Source organism: Diachasma alloeum, unplaced genomic scaffold (assembly GCF_001412515.2).
Source record: "Diachasma alloeum isolate Michigan unplaced genomic scaffold, Dall2.0 Dall_scaffold_00363, whole genome shotgun sequence".
In the NCBI taxonomy this organism is placed as follows: domain Eukaryota; kingdom Metazoa; phylum Arthropoda; class Insecta; order Hymenoptera; family Braconidae; genus Diachasma; species Diachasma alloeum.
The window spans coordinates 126,657-145,925 of NW_021680502.1; the positions used below are offsets into that span (position 1 = coordinate 126,657).

The following is a 19,269-nucleotide window of genomic DNA, read 5'->3' on the forward strand; positions in this document are numbered from 1 at the left end:
TGTATTTGACTTTTCCCTTGTCAAGGGCCTCCTTTGTTTCCTGGTGTGCCGCGCGCAATCTCTCACGAAGTTCCTGAGCGAAATCATCGTAGCAGTATGACAAACGGGGCGGCTGTCTGTAATTCAGCGCGCCTTCCAAAAATCAGCTCAAAAGGCGTCATGTTTGTAGCCGTGTGAGGGGTGGTGTTGTACGCAAACATTGCATATGGCAACCATGTATTCCAATCCGTTTGATCCTCTTGAATGAAGCTCCTCAGGTACTCCGCCAGAGTGCGATGTGACTTCTCGACGATACCATTTGTTTGTGGGTGATAAGCCGTCGTCTGGATTTTCTTAATCCTTAGAAGTTTGCAGACATTTTTAAATATTTCCCCCACAAAATTTGGTCCTTGATCTGTGAGCAATCTCTGTGGTGTACCATATTCGCAGATAATTTTCTCGGCGAATGCACGCCCGATTGTGTTGGCCTCTTGGTCCGGGATGGGTATAGCCTTGCTGAATTTTGTAAGAGCATCTTAAAACGTTAAGATGTACTTGTTTCCAGCTTCCGTAATAGGCAATGGCTCAACTATGTCCATCGCACATTGCTCAAACGCTGTTTCAGGGCTCTCTCCAACTATCATGGGTACTTTCGTGGCTTTTCCCAGCTTCTTGAGTTGACATTCCTCACAGCTTCCCACGTATTTCTCCACATCAGATTTATTCCCCTTCCAGTAATATTTTTGCTTCAGTTTAGCGTACATACGTTTACACCAGGATGACCAGCAATCGACGTGTTGTGATATTCTCGCAGTATTTCCGGAATTTCGTCGTCAGCAGGTGTAATGACCCCGCCGTTAGAGTCCAAGTTCATCGCACCCGTTCTCCGCTTTTGCCTGCGCTCGAGTTACGACATTTATTCGACTCAATGCATCAGCGTTGGTATTTAATTTTCCGGGTTTGTGTACCACCTCGTATTCATACTCTTCTAATTTTATTCGCCAATGTACAAGCCTCGATCCTGGGTCCTTAACGTTGCATATCCACCTGAAGGGCCTGTGATCGCTAACCACAATGAACTTACGTCCATATAAATAGGGTCGAAAGTGATGAGCACCCCATACAATGGCCAAAAGTTCCTTTTCTATGGTGCTGTAGTTCTGTTCTGCCTTATTTAGGGTTCTACTGGTATAGGCAACTGGTAAATCCTTGCCTATTTCCCCCTGCGATAGTACAGCACCTATGGCTTTGTTTGACGCCCCTGTGGTTAGTAAAAACGGCTTCTCGAAATTTGGATATTGCAGGACCAGCGCTATTGTCAGAGCCCCCTTTAGAGTCTCGAAGGCGCTCTGTTCCCTTTCTCCCCAGGTCCAAGTTACGTCCTTTTTCAGCAACTCAGATAAGGGTTTAGCAATTTTTGAAAAATCCTTGATGAATTTCCGGTAATACCCTGCTAATCCTAAGAAGGACATAATTTTCTTCTCATGCTGTGCTGCCACCAAAAATGTAATGGACCCGAGCGGTTGGGTTAGAATTAAGGGATTATCACACGCGGATAAATAATAGAAATAATTATCTTTAAACACTATTAACTTTTATTCATTACTTTTACCGATTTTAAATAATTAAAGATTCGCTCCGAGACAAAAGTTATCGGGCGAACAGAATTACAAAAGAGGTAACAGGTAGAAAGAGAGACGTCGAATTACTGCCCCCGAGAACACGAATTTACGAGTATTTATTACCTCGTGAATTCGTATTACATAAGGTCATACGACCCCACCGTACATGTAAGGTGTACGGTGACGTGCTGAAGGCCAGTTGCTGGGGTGCAAATCGCTGACGTTGCGCCCCAGTTATCTACATTTGTTGAATATACGTGGATTTCATTCACATATATTCGTCGAGTGTTTTAATTTTTTCTTTCGGCATATTTTGTTCCGAATAATACGTGCCACTTTTGTGTCCTCGTATTATCCGGATTACGAAAGAGAAATGTTATGGAATTTTGGGGCATAACACTACTCTCTTCATTTTCCGGCTTCCTCCACAGACTCTCATTTCTCCCTGACCCACTTCGTCCAGAACATTCTTCGCTGAGGTGGCCCACTTAGATGGCCTACCATTATTTGTATTCCGAAATTCCTCCAGTTAAACACAGTCTTGGGCAATGGTCATCTTTCATCGCCAGTACCTCCAACATATAATGAGTCGTCATGTTTACTGCATTGATACTTAAACTTGCCCTCCTAGATTCTAGTCTCACGATGTAATTCGGCGTGTAATGGAATATGGATGCAAGTGAATAAATATCTGTGGTAAAACAATGAGATACTTTATTAAAATCTCTTCATTTGCACGAGGAAGGCACGTCTGTATTAGAGCACCGCTGTCCTGAGACTAGAATTAATAGCCAAGTGAAAACTCTCACTGGGAAAACGAAAAGCAAAAATAATACAGTTTTACGACTCAAGAGGACAGTCCTTCTTCAAATTTCAGCATGTGCTTCGGATTAAACTATTGGACGAATGGTTTGGAAATGCAGGTGATCCACAAGAACAAATGCAGCGATGATCAAACTCTTTATAACACGTTTATTAAACTTTTAGGACACTCGTAAGACGGTTACAGTCGGTGGTTGTACGCGAAGTGGAGGGCTGTGAGGCCGCGTGCCTCGGACCCCCGATAGTTACCATGACACCCCGCCGGGTGGCAGCACTTAAAAGCGCGGGTTTGACAAAACCATTCTAACACTCTCTCCTTTTGTCTAATTTTATCATTAATACAAAAATAAATAAATGCTCAGTTTAAAGATTTAAGTATCAAATTTTCTCATATTCTACGTTTTGAACTTTTGGTTTTCTTCTCTCTGGCAGTTCCTTCAATAGGCTGTTCACTTCTTCCTTTACCCTAGACTTGATCTGTAATCAAATAAGTTATCATCATTATTAAATTTTCACAGTGCTGATAATTATTTTCGTGTCAAGTCTCTAAGTCATCATTTTATCTCTAAGATATTTATGAGCACCTAATGGCAAATGTTTTGTCATGCAGTCAGCTAGATTCTCTTTAGTAGCTATCCATTCAACTTTAACTCTATTTTCATTAACACATTCTTTGATGTAATCCCCATAACTGTCTGCCATATGTTTCCTAACTCCTCTCTTTTCTCTATCTCTGAGATTTTCCTCCATCTCCTCTAGATTGTCATCGAACATCTTGAGTTTGTGACTTCCATCCTTCTTGGTGCAGTCACCTGCTGCTCTGTTGTCGCACCAAATCGTTGCTGGATAAAGTGTTTTACCAATGATATTTCTGATAGCTTTATCGAGTGGTATCAACTCAGTGCAGGCTTCACTCATTGCTAAATACTCAGCTTGACACGTTGAAAGTGTCACGCTGGCTTACTTATGACTCCTCTATGCAATGATATCATCGAATACTCTAACTATGTAGCCTGAAGTGGAAGTTGAATCCTCATGATCTCTAAAACTTGCATCTGTAAATGCCTCTAACTGCTCTCGTTTGCCCTCAAACTTCAGTCCCAAATTGGATGTACCCTTCAAGTATCTAAAGATTTTTACGTCAGTCCAATCATCTTCGGTGGGTTCTACTTGTTTTCTAACTAGATAGTTGACTGCAAAGGATATGTCGAGACGTGTTGCATTTGCCAAATACATTAGACTGCCGATTGCCTCTCTGTATGGTGCCTTCGTCATTTGATCATTTCTCTTTACATCTTGTTCTTCTAATTTTTTCCTCTTACTTCTGCTGTTTACTTGTCTAGTTACCATAGGTGTGCTCTGAGGATTGCAATCACTCATCTGAAATCTCTCTATGTACTTCGGTTGATTGTTAATGATGTACTTCTCTTTTCTATTTCTCTTAATTTCCATACCGAGAAAGCTCTTCGGGTCTCCTAGATCCTTCATCTCGAAGACGCTGCTCAGGTGCTTCTTGATTTCGTTTAGTTTCTCTTCGCTGTTCCCAGCTAAGAGAATGTCATCCACGTACAAAACCAAAGCAACCATTTTGCCTTCTTTTCTCCAGGTGTATAAGCAAGGTTCATGTAGGTCGTTCTCTAGTCCAAGCCTTTGTATTTCCTCTGAAAACCGCTTGTTCCACTTTTCAGGGCTTATCTTCAGACCATAAAGTGCTCTCTCTAATTTGTATACTTTATTTCTCTTTGTGCGTTCATCTACCTCTATACTGTCTGGAATGTCCATGAATATCTTTTCCTCTATCACTCCATTCAGAAATGCTGTCTTGACATCAAGTTGACTGGCTTGTAGATCGTATTTATTGATTATTGCAAACATCGCTCGAATGGTAATCTAGATACAGGAGCATATGTCTCCCTCTTCTTGTTTTTCTTCCACGAAGTCCTTCATCCAATTCCAGTCATTTTCCTCTTGTTCCTCTTTTGACTCTACCGTATTGTTCTCCTTGTCTACTTTGTAGACGTCTTTTTATACGATTTTCTCGTTGAATCTAACATGTCTTGACTCCAAAATTTTCTTGAGCTAGGGTGCCACAGCAAGTACCCTGTGTTTGTGTAACCTACCAGTACCACTTTGATTGCTCTTTGATCAAATTTTGAAGTGGGCTTATTTTGATATACCCGTTGCATCCAAACCTCTTTATTTTTTCAAAATGACAATTTACATTTGGAGCAAATCTCTTCAATGGAGTTTCGTAGTCAATGGACTTATGTGGAGTTCTATTGTACACATGTACTGCGGCCACAACCGCATACACTCACATACTCGTTGGTATTCCTGAATCAAACATGAACGCTCTTACTTTTCTTTGGATTGTACCATTGAATCTTTCTGCTATTCCGTTGTGTTCAGGGGTGTAAGGTGGTGCTAACTCTAACTCTGTTTTCTTTTCCTAGATTCTCTGTAAACTTCTTTCCTGTAAACTCTGTACCCTGATCTGATTTTACATAGTATACTTTTTCATCTTTACCCAACAGATTGCGAGTTGATATTAAGAATTCCTCTAGTGCTTTCCCCGATTCATCTTTGGTTTTCAACGGATATGCTCTAGCTGGTCTGGAATAATCATCTACGTATACATTTATGAATCTCTTTTGCCCTGGATGAGAAGTGGGTTTTATTGGACCCATGGTGTCTGTGTGAATTGTTTGTAGTGGCCTTTGTGCTCTACTTCTAGTCTCTTTAAATGGTAGTTTTTCCATTTTTGCCATCATACATACTTCACACTCTAGAATGGCATCATTAAATTTTACTTTTTTTATGTTTCTACAGTTTCCTGGAGCTGCTTTAAAACATTCAAGGATGCATGTCCTAACCTAAAGTGCCACAGTAAACCTTCATTGGGTTTCTCTAATTTTTATGGCTTTAGCTCTAGTCAATTTGTCACGAGCTTCTCTTCAATCTTCTTGATATTTCCTAACTCATATATTTTTGTAATCTCAGTAAAAGGATTATTATCTCATTCTATTGTATCCACTCTATCCTCCTCTAGTGAACCTGTGAGTTTCTCTTCCTTCTCCCTCTCAATCACAGAACTAGCATGTCCAGAATTTTCGATTTCTCCCTCCGGATTTTTCAAACCTGTAATATCTCCCTCCAAATTTTTCAAATCTGCATTTTCTTCCTCCGAGTATTGTACCTCTTCATTATTCATGCTTGTCTGGGATTGTCTAGAAAGCTCATCAGTTGTTACGATTTTCACTCTACAACAGTAATTTCTCCTTTCAAACTATCTTTAAAGTTTAAAGTTTACAACCCAATTTGGTTTCTCGTACGTCTCTCTTAACCCTAGATTGGTCACCATATGAGGGAAACGCGGCAGCCCGTCGTTTTTTTTGAATTGCCATTGAATGGCTGATCGGAAAAATTTAAAAAAATTGACTTTTCCAATTAAAGTATCTAAAACATTAGAGTAGGTTCAGAACAACATAATTCTCGAAATTCCTGAAGAACACAATTTCTTTCTGAGAGGAATTATTTTTTCCCATGTTGAATGAAAGTGCTTATTATGTGACGTTGTCAGAAACTCGCTGAACGCGCCCGGGCAGTGTAGAGTAAATTCGGCAACGTTCGGGCCTAAATAACACGGCGGCACTCCCCCGCGGACGTGACCAAAATCGTTGGGTCGCGTAGGGTGACCAGACTAGGGTTAATACAGTCTCATTAGTAGTTTTGTTATAGACTCTCTAAGCACCTCATCATCTAGATGTATGTTCAGTCCTTTGTCTGCTAACTTTCTAAGAGATAGTAAATTATCTGAAATTTCCCTGGCTGCAGTAACTTTCGTCAGTTTTATAATTCTGTCATTAGGTGAGCTAGGCATCAATAGAAGATCCCCTTTACCATCTATCAAAATATCTGCTATATCATTCGTGTTAGCACTCTTGATAACCTCTTTCTCACATCTCTTCAAGTCCCTCAACATCATTTCATTGTTAACAATATGATCAGTTGCACCTGAATCTGCTATGAAATGAATAGACTGTGTTAATTTTGTTACTGATACACCTTGATTGTTGTTGTCTTTGGATTCTCCCCTTGTCGCTCGCTTAACTCCTCTCCCATTATCTCTATTCTTGAATTTTGTTACTCTACCTCTAGTGTCAACTGTTCTAAACCCTTTCTGATCACTCCTACTGTTATCGTCTCTCTTGTTGTGTTTGTATGAATTTCTCTGATACTGGCTTTTATTAGAATTAGATTTTGTTCGATGCCGGGTCTGAGATCTGTGGAATGAGCGAGTGATGAGTGAGATGCGAATGGATTTTTACGGGAGCGTGAGAGGGTCCAGAATTCACTACACGTGCACGTTGGTCAACGCAGTCAATTTAATTATTAAATAAAGTCAATATTTACACTGGTGATTTGATTATAATAATCGAGATGATCAAACAAATGCGCGGGTCACAGTATTATCGAGTAACTCGCAGAACATAATTCGCAGAGCAATTGTACGCGGGACAAACAATAGATTCGCAGAACACGATGTATAGAATACGACAGCCGAGAATCGAATCAGAGATTTATAGAGCACGAGGTAGCAGGTAACGAAAATCCAGAGGTGTGAACGCGACCCAATTTAAATGGGGGCGTTCACTGGACACTTGTCCATCAAGTGGCGCCTCAAGTGTCAGAGGTGAGAGGCCACTGGTCATCTGAGGCGAGTACGTCGGTCAACTGTGCGTAGGCCATGCACGCATGCGAGCGAAGTGAGTGTGTGTGAGTGTGCGTATGTGTGAGGAGCGAATTATTCGATCGAAAACCGAACAGATTTATATTGAATTTTGTTACCGTTCTGATGATCAGTAGGCTTCTTCTTTGGGTGATCCTTGGCATTTGGACACTCATATGCCTTATGATGACGAATTCCTTGACAAAAGTAACAGAACCACTCATCTGTATCTTGCAGCCGACACTCCTTTGCTCAATGTCCAATTTTGTTGTACCTGTGGCAACGATTGTTTGTTGCCTGTTGTGTTAAAACGTTGACTCGTTGGGCTTTGCTGTCCTCTTTTCCGTCGCCTTTCTTTTCCGCTTCCAACTGGAAAATATAGTTTCTCATGTCTGCTAAATTCATCTCAGTCAGCTTCTTATCAGATTTGCATCCCTGAGCTCTGTAATATTAGATGATACTGCTTGATAAAACGCAGCTTTCTGCTCCTCCTCTGTCAATGATACCGGGTTTTCGCATGCCTCATACTCTCTAATAATTTCGTCGAATCCATCACAACCCTGTGCTACTTTATCATTTGGTTTCATTTTGAGTTGATAAAGTTTTGTTCTCACTGACGTTTCAGTAAGATTTACCTCGCTTTTTCTGGTCTTTTTCAATATTGAAAGAATCTCTTTGGAATCTATCTTATTTACAAAGTTCTTGTGATAGTTTTCATCAATACGATTAATTATAATGTCTCTAACCAAGGATTTCCTTTTGTCAGCTCGTTCCCCAGAGATTTTTGTGGATTTTGGGATGTCATCATCAATTACATCTAATAAATCATTGCTGGACAACTCTGATTTCAAGTAGTCCAGCCGAAGATTCATGTTGGTTTTCAACGTTAATTTATAGTCTCTTTCAATCACAATCTGATTGTTGAAAACATCACCTACCATTACCTTCTTAAGCATCTCGACATTATTGCTGGAGTCAGGTGAATTGTTTTTCCCTAGATCCTCAGTAGATTTAGACCTATCGTCCACAGCTTCAAGATAATCTACTTTTCTCTTTTTACTCTTATCTTCTACTTTGTTAATAGGGAGATCAGGGTTAGATCTGTCGACTTTATTGGATTGTTGATAGTTCTTTTGTACCTTCAAGCGTTTTAGTCTGCACCTCTCAGCTTCAAGATTATTCTTCGAGATCTCAGCCAAAGTATCCATCATCTTGGAGACTCCTCCCATTGCAGCAGTCATCTGAGCAGCTGTGTTGGCTGGACGAGTAGAAACATCTTCGTTCTGTTCTAGTTGTCTCTGTTGTTGCTGCAGAATACGGTTGAATTGATAAATACTCGGCGTGTTTGCAGATATACGCTCATGACCTTGTACGTTCTCTGTGATGACGATTCTCTCACTTTTGTCCTCTCGATCATCTCACTTAGCTGTGAAATCAAACTCTGTAAATTATCACCTGAGTTTCTCATGAAACATGGTGTCGGTTCGACCATCTATCTCTTTCTCTAACTCTTGAAAAATTGGTTCAAAAATTTTCACAGTTCTATGTACCAACATTGTACTTTTTATTTTGTGAATTAGATGCAAACTAGGCAGCTCGAATACAAGAGAATATGTGGTAACCACACTTGGAGAGAAAAATAAATAAGACAATGTCTTACCCTTGTCTTCTTCACCTGAATCCTCTTTACTACTCTCCGATTCTCTCCCTTTGGCGTCTTCTTGCTTTGTATCCATTTCTTCTTGATTCTCTTGATCCGACAAGCTCTGAATAATATGTGTCACTCTCGTATCCTTCCAAGTGAAGGATACTACCTGTTACCTCCTCAACCTCCAGATTCTTGTCTGCCATCTATTCCAGATTTCAGAAACAAACACTCATTAAATTATTTTTATTCATATTTATATTAAATCACTCAATATTTGGCTCTAATGCTCTTTCATAAATTTCCTCTAATACCAGGTAACTACTACTTCTACTCTCAATAATATGTAACTATAAATCGAGTAGGGATGGAGTGTTCATTTGTTTCGTGCTTCTAAGTCATAACCATGACACAGCAATGGACAATGACTTGAAACAGAGAGCTGAGTTCCCCTGCAGCACTCGCATGCACGTGCACACCATTTTCTGAGTTTCCATTTTTCGCACGGCAAAAAAATTTGGTCAGAGTCGGTTGATCAAGCACACGTGCACGGCACATACATAGATTCTCAACTCCCTTAGACAACAGAATTCAAAAGCACCGCGATTTATTACCCAAATGTTGCACTGGAATTTTATATGTTTGCATCGTGGGATTTTGATGTATATGATTCACAGAAAAATAAATCCTCGGTCGTTTCTATTTCTCTTTCTACTCAACTCTCCCATCGGTTTTGCGAGTGAGACGGCACCACTGTGTGTGGACAGCCTCGTGGTCGGCAACGAACAAGTTCAAACCTGTCGATCGCCAATGGACGCCAACGTAACCGTTTCCCTCTCAATCTAGTTCACTTCTAATTTTCATTTCTATTTATTTTCACTTCTAGTCAAACGTTTGAATTATTTCTTTATTCAGATAAATGTACGAAATTCTTTAATTTTGTCGACAAAAATGGATTGAAATGTACTCACCTCTAGACTTTTCTCTCAATGCTTCCCGTAGTCGATCACTCTGCTTTATTTCACCCACTCGTTATTTTTTCGGCCCAGTTAAACGTCCCTGATGCCCATAACCTATTGGACGAATGGTTTGGGAATGCAGGTGATCCACAAGAATAAATGCAGCGATGATTAAACTCTTTATAAAACATCTATTAAACTCTTAGGACACTCGTAAGACGGTTACAATCGGTGATTGTACGCGAAGTGGAGCGCAGTGAGGCCGCGTGCCTCGGACCCCCGATAGTTACCATGACACCCCGCCGGGTGGCAGCACTTAAAAGCGCGGATTCAACAAAACCATTCTAACATAAACCGCTCTCCAGTGCAGAGCACAATGAATCGTAGATTAGTCCCTTTCTCGACATAAATCTATGTCGAGTAGTTTTTGGACAATAATAAAAGAGCTATGATCTCCAAGATCTCACTGTTGTCCCATCCCCAAATCTCCATCCTATAGAAGTATCCTGCTTTAGCCAGAGTGTTCTGCAAATACAGTCATCTCCTCAACGAGCTGCTCCCCGTCCTTTTCAAGAGACCGCAGGTGGTGTTGATCAGCCGCTGCGCTCAAACAAAAAAAAGCAGCCGGGGTCATCTGATCAACATGGCGATTATACCTAAAATATCTACTTTTTATCTGCCATAATTCTGCGCTAACCCAAAAAACTGCTTTTTTTATGTAAAAAAATCGATTTTAAGAAATTGATCATCTAGCTGGGCAGCCAACTTGCTTAAAAGGGACCGATGAGTACAAAAACTTAGTGTCAAATTTATCTGCTCTATTTCGGCGTAAAAAAGTTGCAAAATTTTGATTTATAACAAAAAAACGAAATTTGGGTCGAAACCGCGGATGAGTCCGAAGTTGTTTGAAAATAGTGGGCGGGCATAGGAAAATTATCTGCTCTTTAACTGCTGCATTTCTGCGCAAATCACCACAAATCTGCTCCTTTTTTTCGGCGAAAAAAATCGATTATAAGAAAGTGGCCGTCTAGATGAGTGGCCAACTTGCTTAAATGGGGCCGACGAGCACAAAAACTTGATGTCCGATTAATTAGCTCAATTTCTGTGCAAAAAAATTGCAAAATTTTAATTTTTAACAAAAAAAAACATTTAGGCCGCAAGTAAAAAAAAACCTGCTTCTTTTTTTCTGCGAAAAAAATCGATTTCAGGAAATTGGCCATCTAGCGAGGCGACCGAGTTACTTGAATGAGGCCAATGAGTACAAAAACTTGATGTCCGATTTATCAGCTCAACTTCTGCGAGAATATAAATTGAAAATCATTTTGTCCAACAAAAATATATAAAATTAGGTAACTCAGAAGCAGAGGATATGACAGTTCATTGAAAATAGTGGGAGGGCATGACAAAATTATCTCCTTCAACTTTGCATCCATTGGAAAACTTTTGCTGGATCACAGAATAAGAGCAAAAAATTTCTGATGAGTTTTGATAAGAGCAGAAAATTCCTATAAAGTTTGAGATGGGAGCAGATAATCGCTAATGAGGTTTGGATGAGAGCACGAAATCCCTAGTGACGGCTAGATGAGAGCAGAAAATACCTAATGAGTTTTGGATGGAAGCAGAAAATTCCTGATGAGTTCTGGATGAGCGCAGAAATTTTTTAATGAGGTTTGGATGAGAGCAGAAAATCCATAATAACTGTTAGATGGAAACAGAAAATTCCTAATAAGGTTTGGATGAGAGTACAAAATCCCTAATAACTGTTAGATGCTGACAGAAAATTTTTAATAAGTTTTGGAGGAGAGCAGCAAATTCCTAAAAGGTTTTAGATGGTAGCAGAAAATTCCTGGTGAGTTTTGGATGGGAGCAGAAAATTTCTATTGAGGTTTGGATAAAAGCAGAAATTTTATGATGAGTTTTTAGATGGAGGCAGATAATTTCTCATGAGCATTGAAGGAAAGCAGAAAATTCCTAAGAAGTTTGAGATGGGAGCAGAAAATCCCTAGTGACTATTAAATGAGAGCAGAAAATTTTGGATAAAAGCAGAAAATCTCTGCTCTCCTCCGCCACTCATTAAAAGTTTTCTTGTAACAGTTGTTACGAATTTTCTGCTCTCATCCAAAACTCATCAGGAATTCCCTGCTCCCATCTAACTGACATTAGGAATCTTCTGTTTCTATATAACAGTCAGAACGAATTATGTAATTAGAAATTTCTGCTTTCATCCCAAAGTCATTGTAAATTTTCTGCTATCATCCAAACCTCATTAGTGATTTTCTGTTCCCATCTAAAACTTCTGAGGAATTTTCTGCTCTCCGTCAATACTCATGAGAAGTTTTCTGCCTCCATTTAACAGTCGTTAGGAATTTTCTGCTCCAATCAAAACTCATTAGGAATTTTCGGTTCCCATCTAACAGTCATTAGGCATTTTCGGCTTCCATATAACACTCATCCAGAATTATCTGCTCTCATCTAAAATGAATTAGAAATTTTCTGCTTTCATCTAAAACTCATTGTGAATTTTCTGCTCTCGTCCAACAGTCATTAGAAATTTTTCGCTCTCATTCAAAACTCATCAGGAATTTTCTGCTCTTATCTAACAGTTATTAACGATTACTTCCTACTAGAAACTCTTCTCCTTTGTCGAGAGTCTACGCCCAGCTCAATTGATAACTTTCTTTCTGAAAAAATTAATGTCATGAAAGAAATTTCATTTTGAAAAAATATAATTGCAGGAAAATTCTATATATACTATATTTACTATGTGTCCTGAAAAGACTCCCTAACAGTTGCAGACGATTTCCGTAACTTTTTCCGGATCCGAGAGAATGGAGCAATCGAAAAAATTATACTGAATTTTCTCTCCTTTAGTCATTTAGTTAAAATTATTGTATTCACATCTTTAGAAATAGCAGCACGTGGGGCAAAATAGACTTTTTCGACAATTTTTGAAATGTTAATGATGCATTGAACTTTTTATGAAATGGGATAGATTTTTTCCTGTGGACAGTACATTTTTCGTTTTTGTTTCGAACCTAGATTGCGTTCAATTGATTGATTTATTCCTAACACATGAATATTAAAAGAACAGTTAGGTGTGTCGATTTTGCCCCATCCTCTCGTATTGATGTAATAATTACACTACATTGATTCCAATTTTAGCACCAACTATTAAGTGATGATGAGGAAAACGTCATTATTGATCATCTGAAACAAGTAATTCAGGGACCAAGTACAGCAGAACGGAGTTTTTATATGTTGGCTGCTGCATCAGATCTTCATCACTTATTCACTGAAGCTAAAAAGGAATTATCCAGGGCGAAAATGAAATGCATCAATGTCCAATTTATTAAAAAATTTACAAACCGCATCGATGAGCAGTACTTGGATCTCTCAAAGAAATCCATCTCATTGTACTTGAAAAAACTCGAATACTACTTCATGTGGATCCGTAAATATGGGGAACGGATGGTTGAATCCAAAATTCTCCAATCGAACTGATGACTAAAAATACTTCTTATTTGTATTGATGATGTCCAAATACTTTTCGCAGCTTGGTACCAAGTGCATTATGGCTTCAGACCTTTTTAGTTATCAAATTTATCAATTAAATTGCGTGAGAGAAATATGAAAAAATTATTCAAACTGCCGGAAAATGTTGTGCATGTAAAATTGATTTCTAGTAAAACTTTGAATGTGGACAAATTTGTTATGATTAAAAAGAAATATTTTTTTAAGGTACAAAAGTGATTGTTTATCAATGATTCATGAAAACAAAGTTTTCATTTTAGAAAATTACAATCTTTCACTTATTTTAGAATCTTTGTTCCCAAGAAGACGTTCTAATGTTTTCAAACTTCAAAAAATGGACTGCATTACCCACAGGGAGCCCTTCTTCCTTTTCATGAATTACACTCATCAAGAATACAGTATCCTCTGTTCTTCATGGTCGATCCTCTTTTGAGGTTACATAAAAAAGGAGATAATTTAGAAAAAAATTGGTATATAGTTTGCATTGATGGTGCTAATGTGTCAATGAGAAGACGGATATATTTTTTTTTGTCTCGACAAAAGTTCGATTATCTTGGGATATGATTAAAATTCCTTTGGCGCCACGATTTAAAATATGTTTTCCGTACCATTTAAAATACTTTAAAATTGAAATAATTTATCTTGGAAAGGTGGCGCCAGCTCCCGGTCCCACTGGGCTTAGGCCCTTGCATATAACATATATTCGTTATGGGGAGACTAGATCTTGCGCATGCGCGGATCTGCTCTCCATCAGGTTGTAACTTCTGAGAGTTCACTCTACTGCGAGACGCAAGACGTGTTGTCGCCAATAAACCAGTGTTCTAATAATAAAACCCGTGTACCATTTATTGTATCCACACCCGCCATCCAACAATTTAATATAATGAAAAAATTCTATCTCAATAATTTATTTGGACATTCAATTTTCAATTGTTCAATTTACACAAAAGATCACACAGGGTCACAACGACACAAGAGTAGCAAGGATCACAAGAGATCACATGTCTCTATGTCTTTCTCATTTCTTATGTCTTTCTCATCTTTCTCATTTTTTTGTATCTATGAAGCTTAGGAGATTGTTAGGGAAATTCGGCATAAGTTCAGTGACCAGAGTTACTAATAAACTTTCACGTCTCTTCGGTCCCACTAAGGATAAACTTGACCCGATGGTTAAGTCACAGTTGATCAATAGACTAAATTGTTCGGACTGCGGTATGGCTTACGTAGGCCAGACGATTCAATACCTCAAAGACAGAATTTATCAATATAAGTACAGTGTGAGCAAGGTGTCTAATAATGGGCGCACGGCCCTTGCTAAACATGCGCAGGAGCTACAGCATTCTTTTGATTTTGATGAAGTAAAGATTTTGGATAATGAGAATATGAAGGGGAAATGGAATTTATTGGAGATGTTCCACATTAAAGAAGTTTTGAACACTAGCGTAAATTATAGAACTGATGTAAAAAAACTTTCGTCTATTTACAATTCACTCATTTATAAATAGTTAGGTTTTCTCATTTCGTACTTTGGCGCCGACATGAGCCAGTTGGAGGGGGCTGAGGGGGGAGTTGAGGCTAGTGTTGTGTATAACCCTGGTTATACACTAGAATTCTAGTAACGCGCTAATGGCGCTTCATTCTCGCGGTAAAACATAGAATCATATTTGAAATTACAAAAGCGAATTAATTGTGGGAACAAATAATCAACTAAAATTGAGCGTAAATAAAAATAACAAAATCGAGAACAGAAAAATTACAAATTGAGTATGTGGCAAATGAAAAAATCCGAGACAAACAATAGCGAGAGTAATAGCCCCGAAAACGTTTCAATATTTTCTCTCGAAAATATTTTTAATCCCGCAATAAAACCTCCACTTTAATTTTCGTTCGTCATTCGAGATCCCAAAACCCTATCATAAATTTGTTGATTTTACTTTCCCGACGACATCCTGGCACCCACGAATTTATTTTCCGTTCCAGTAATAAAGCTATTGTCCTTTTTTTTGTATAGTTTTGATACTAACATGAAGACTCCACGTACTCTACGAGTTGTCCTAATCCCGTCGTAAAATACCCTCCTAAAGCCATTGACAAATATTCTACACTCCAAAATTCTGTCCTTCCTCTCCTTATTCTCTCTCCCCCTAAACATCTGGAAAATGTCTTTCCCTTTCTTTTGTTCCTCGGCGCCACGATAAACCCCGGAGACCCTTCTCTCTCTCTCTCTCTCTCAAAGATTTTCGCCAGGGTCTTCCAAACCTCCCTCCCCCATTTTTGCGTGCGTTTGAGGCCCAGCGCCACCGATGACGTGGCTAGAATAGGGATGGGCCTAAGCTAGAACTTGTGGGGGTGTAACTACGCCCTCCACCTAACGTAGAGCAACCTCATTGGTTCCCTACCCTTATGCGCCGGTGGAAACTTAGTGTTAAGAAAATTCTGTGAAGTAGCCTAAAGATAAGAAAGTAGTTGTAAGAGCACTCCTGTCTCATCGAGCAAAAAGAGAACATCTCTTGGAAATTTCGTCGTGTCTCAAGTGTTTTAATTATTTCAATTAACCGTTACAAGTTTTTCACCTAAATTATTATCAAATTATTATCAAGTTTGTCACCTTCATCATTTAAAGATTCCCGCTTCCTACGAGCAGAGTGCTTTAGCGCACCACGAGCAACTTACTCACTGCCCTGTAAAAAGTCTCTAGACTAAAAAAACCCACATACAACACTTGTTATGTCCTACCGAAGTAACTAGGAGGACAGTAGCGTCAATTTTTGACTGTAGATTCGTTTGCCGCCAAAGCTCTGATGAGCACTCCATCGAAGTCCAATTGTTTAATCCCAGAATATTTGGTTGGAAGGGTTGAATTGTGAAATAAATTCAACACAAGTGCTTAAGAGAGCACACAAACACTTTTATTCAAAATACTTCAACTTCAGACTTTAAACTTTGCACTACAAAAAAAAATGAATTTAATAAACTCTAGAAAAACTCTACTGAAAAACTATTTGAAGAGAGAAGCTGGAAGCTGAAGGCTTCACCACCAATTTCCACGATGGAACTGACTTAAACTTAAATTTAACTCCAAGGGTTGGGTCCGCAACCCCACCGGACCAAAAGTTGCGCGCGCAATCCTGGCCCAGGGGAGAGGGAAAAGTGAAACTCAAGGAAAAGCGGGGAAATGAAAAAAAAGGGGAAGAAGGGGAGCGTGTGACGTCGTGAAACTTCGTCGCGAAGGGTCTCAGGCCCTCAGCCTAGCGAAACAATGAACAATGGAGAGCCCACACGTGTTAGTCACGTGAAACAGAGAACCTTTCGAAATAACCAGAACTGAGATTTTACGACATGGGACCGTAACCGTTAAATTTATTTTCTTCTCTAAATTTGGATTTTCGAGGAAAGTGTTTACTCAACGAGAATTTGGAGGGTTGTAAATTATAAGAGCAAAACTCAAGTATTTGACATTTACTATTTCCGTAACGGTTTTTCTCACGCTTGCGATGCTGTTTTTCGTTCTCTTTGTCCATTGTATTCCAGACTTTCTTTATTCTTCTATTTCTGGTATATTTTTAATTTCCTGAACTATTTAAATTATATTCCAACAATAATTTGAATCTCGCGGACTATTATGGCCGATTAATAGCGCCATCTATAAATTTCAACGTCAAGACATCACACACTAGGCGAATTGAGGTATAATCGTTGTGTTGGTCATGTAAATCGGTCCATTTGGACTGGGCGGCAATTTGTTATGACAGGGGCGGGAGGATTTATTGTAATGTTTTTATTGTGATACGGTAGTTTAAATATTTTTGGAACAGATGTTAATGCAATAATTGAGGCTAGTCGGTTCACTGAATGGTGTTTTATTCACGTGGGATCCATTGAGCGGTCTCGGGGAGGTTTCTCATGCAATTTATCTATGGGTTTTGTTCTAGGTTAGATCTGTCATAACATTACTCATGGGGGATGTTGACCGTGGTTATGTGCCAATTTATTTAAGAATAGGTATTTAGTTTTTTACTGGTTTCATAGCCTATGTATTTTCTGTATTTTTACTCCGCTTTGTAACTGCCCTGGCGATCCAACAACGACGGTGTAGCGTCGTTGTTCCGTCGTTGATTTTAATTGTCGATTTTGGGGCTAGAAAAGAGGGAATGACCCCTAAAAACATTATAAAAGTTGATATATGAGGTATTTATTCATATTGGTACAGTTAATTCCATTGTTATTTATCAATTGGATGAAATAATTTTTAGTGTTAAGAGTGATGATAGAAGCTTGTAGGGGGAATGCCGCGAGATGGCAGTAGCGTCAATTTCCCGCTCAAATCGGTAAAGTCGACAGTAGTAGTACCCAGGCCGGTCTGACCAGTCATCTGCCGAGCTAGTTAACGGATGTGCAATGTTGCCGCATGTCTTGTTATATTATTTTAGGTAATCAAAAGTGCAAAGAAGATAGGAATTGCATCGGATATATTTTCGTATGATTAACTTTAGATAATAATGATTATTTTTACATTGTTTTAATTTATTTTATAATGTGTTTATTAGGGGGGGCATGATAATACAGAGTTGCAAATTCTAGCCAAGGAGAGGGGATTTCAAAATCTATCTGAGCCACCCCTCATCCCTCCGTTCGCATGCGTTAATTAAATAAATTAAAAAATTTCGTTAATTAAGATTTCACGAGGGGGTAAAAGGCGGAGGTATGATGGCGGTCGGTTGCAAATTTTACTCAACAAGGGGAGAGGTTGTCAGAATCTGAGTCAAAAAATGCAAATCTCGAAAATTGTGACTGCGAGGGGGGAGAGAAGGGGGAGGTTCAGCCGCGGAGGGTTGCAAATTTTAGCCAACTAGGGGAGGGGGTTCCTGAAACTGACTCAGCCACCACCATCCCTCTGTTCGCATACGTCATTTAAATTAATTAAAAAAATTTTGAATAAAAAATATAAATCTTTGTTAATTGAAATTTCACAAGAAGGTGGAAGGGGGAGGTATGATGGCGCAGCGTTGCAAATTTTACCAAACAAAAGGAGGGGGTTCCAGAATCTATCTGAACTACCCCTCATCCCTCCGTTCGCATGTGTTAATTAAGTAAATTAAAAAATTCTTGGATGAAAGACCGAAATTTCTTTAATTAAGATTTCACGAGGGGGCAGAAAGGGGAGGTACGACGACGGAGGGTTGCAAATTTTAGCCAACAAGGGGAGGGGGTTCCAGAATCTATCTGAGCTACCCCCATGCTTCCATTCGCATGTGTTAATTAAGTGAATTAAAAAATTCTCGAATAAAAAATTGAAATTTCGTTAATTAAGGTTTCACGAGGGGGTGGAAGGGGGAGATACGACTGTGGAGGCTCGTAAATTTTACCCAATAAGGGGAGGAGGTTGCCGAATTTGACTGAGCCACCCCATGCGTTCATGAAATAATAAAAAATGTTAAATAAATAATGAAAATCGCGAAAATTGATAATTTACAAGGGGGTGCAGGGGAAGGTATGATGGCGGAGGGTTGCAAAATTTACTCAAAAAGGGGAGGGGGTTTCAGAAACTAGAATAGAATAGAATAGAATAAAAAAGTGCGGCTGGTCACTTAAAGCGCCCAGAGTCACCTAAATCATACGATCTTTTGTAACTTCCGCCTTAGTTTCGGTCAGTCACACAGCCCCAGCCCTGTGTTTCTCACTAGGCTAATAAGGCTGGTGACAGCCGCTTGTTGTAAGTCCTCTGGTTTCAGGAAAGCCTGGCCCCAGATTTTATAGCGACGGAGTGCTAATAGGGGGCATTCACATAAAATGTGGATGACGCCCTCCTTATCGCCTCCGCACAGTCTGCAGTCTTCTTGTTCTGCAAGTTTCATCTTGAACAGATGAGCTCTGAGAGCTGTATGACCCGTAAGGAGCCCTACTGCTACCCTCAGATCCCCTCTGTGCAACTCCAGAAGCTTTCTGGTCCTAACTCTTAGTTGCCCTCTCATAAGCAGTTTC

At 39.3% G+C, this 19,269-nt stretch overlaps 1 protein-coding gene across 2 annotated transcripts in view; it reads left to right on the plus strand.

Moving 5' to 3' along the window:
- The window catches only part of LOC107041364 (zinc finger HIT domain-containing protein 2), a 54,474-nt gene that overhangs the window by 24,040 nt on the left and 11,165 nt on the right, over nt 1-19,269 (plus strand). Inside the window, exon 5 of one of the 2 annotated variants that reach the window (XM_015261881.1) lies at nt 12,919-14,097. The exons of the other annotated variant lie outside the window; for it this stretch is intronic. Coding sequence (XP_015117367.1) covers nt 12,919-13,257 — 339 coding nt within the window. The 3' untranslated portion in view covers nt 13,258-14,097. Of the gene's footprint in view, nt 1-12,918; nt 14,098-19,269 lie in introns of those variants that run through there. 2 annotated transcript variants of the gene reach the window in all.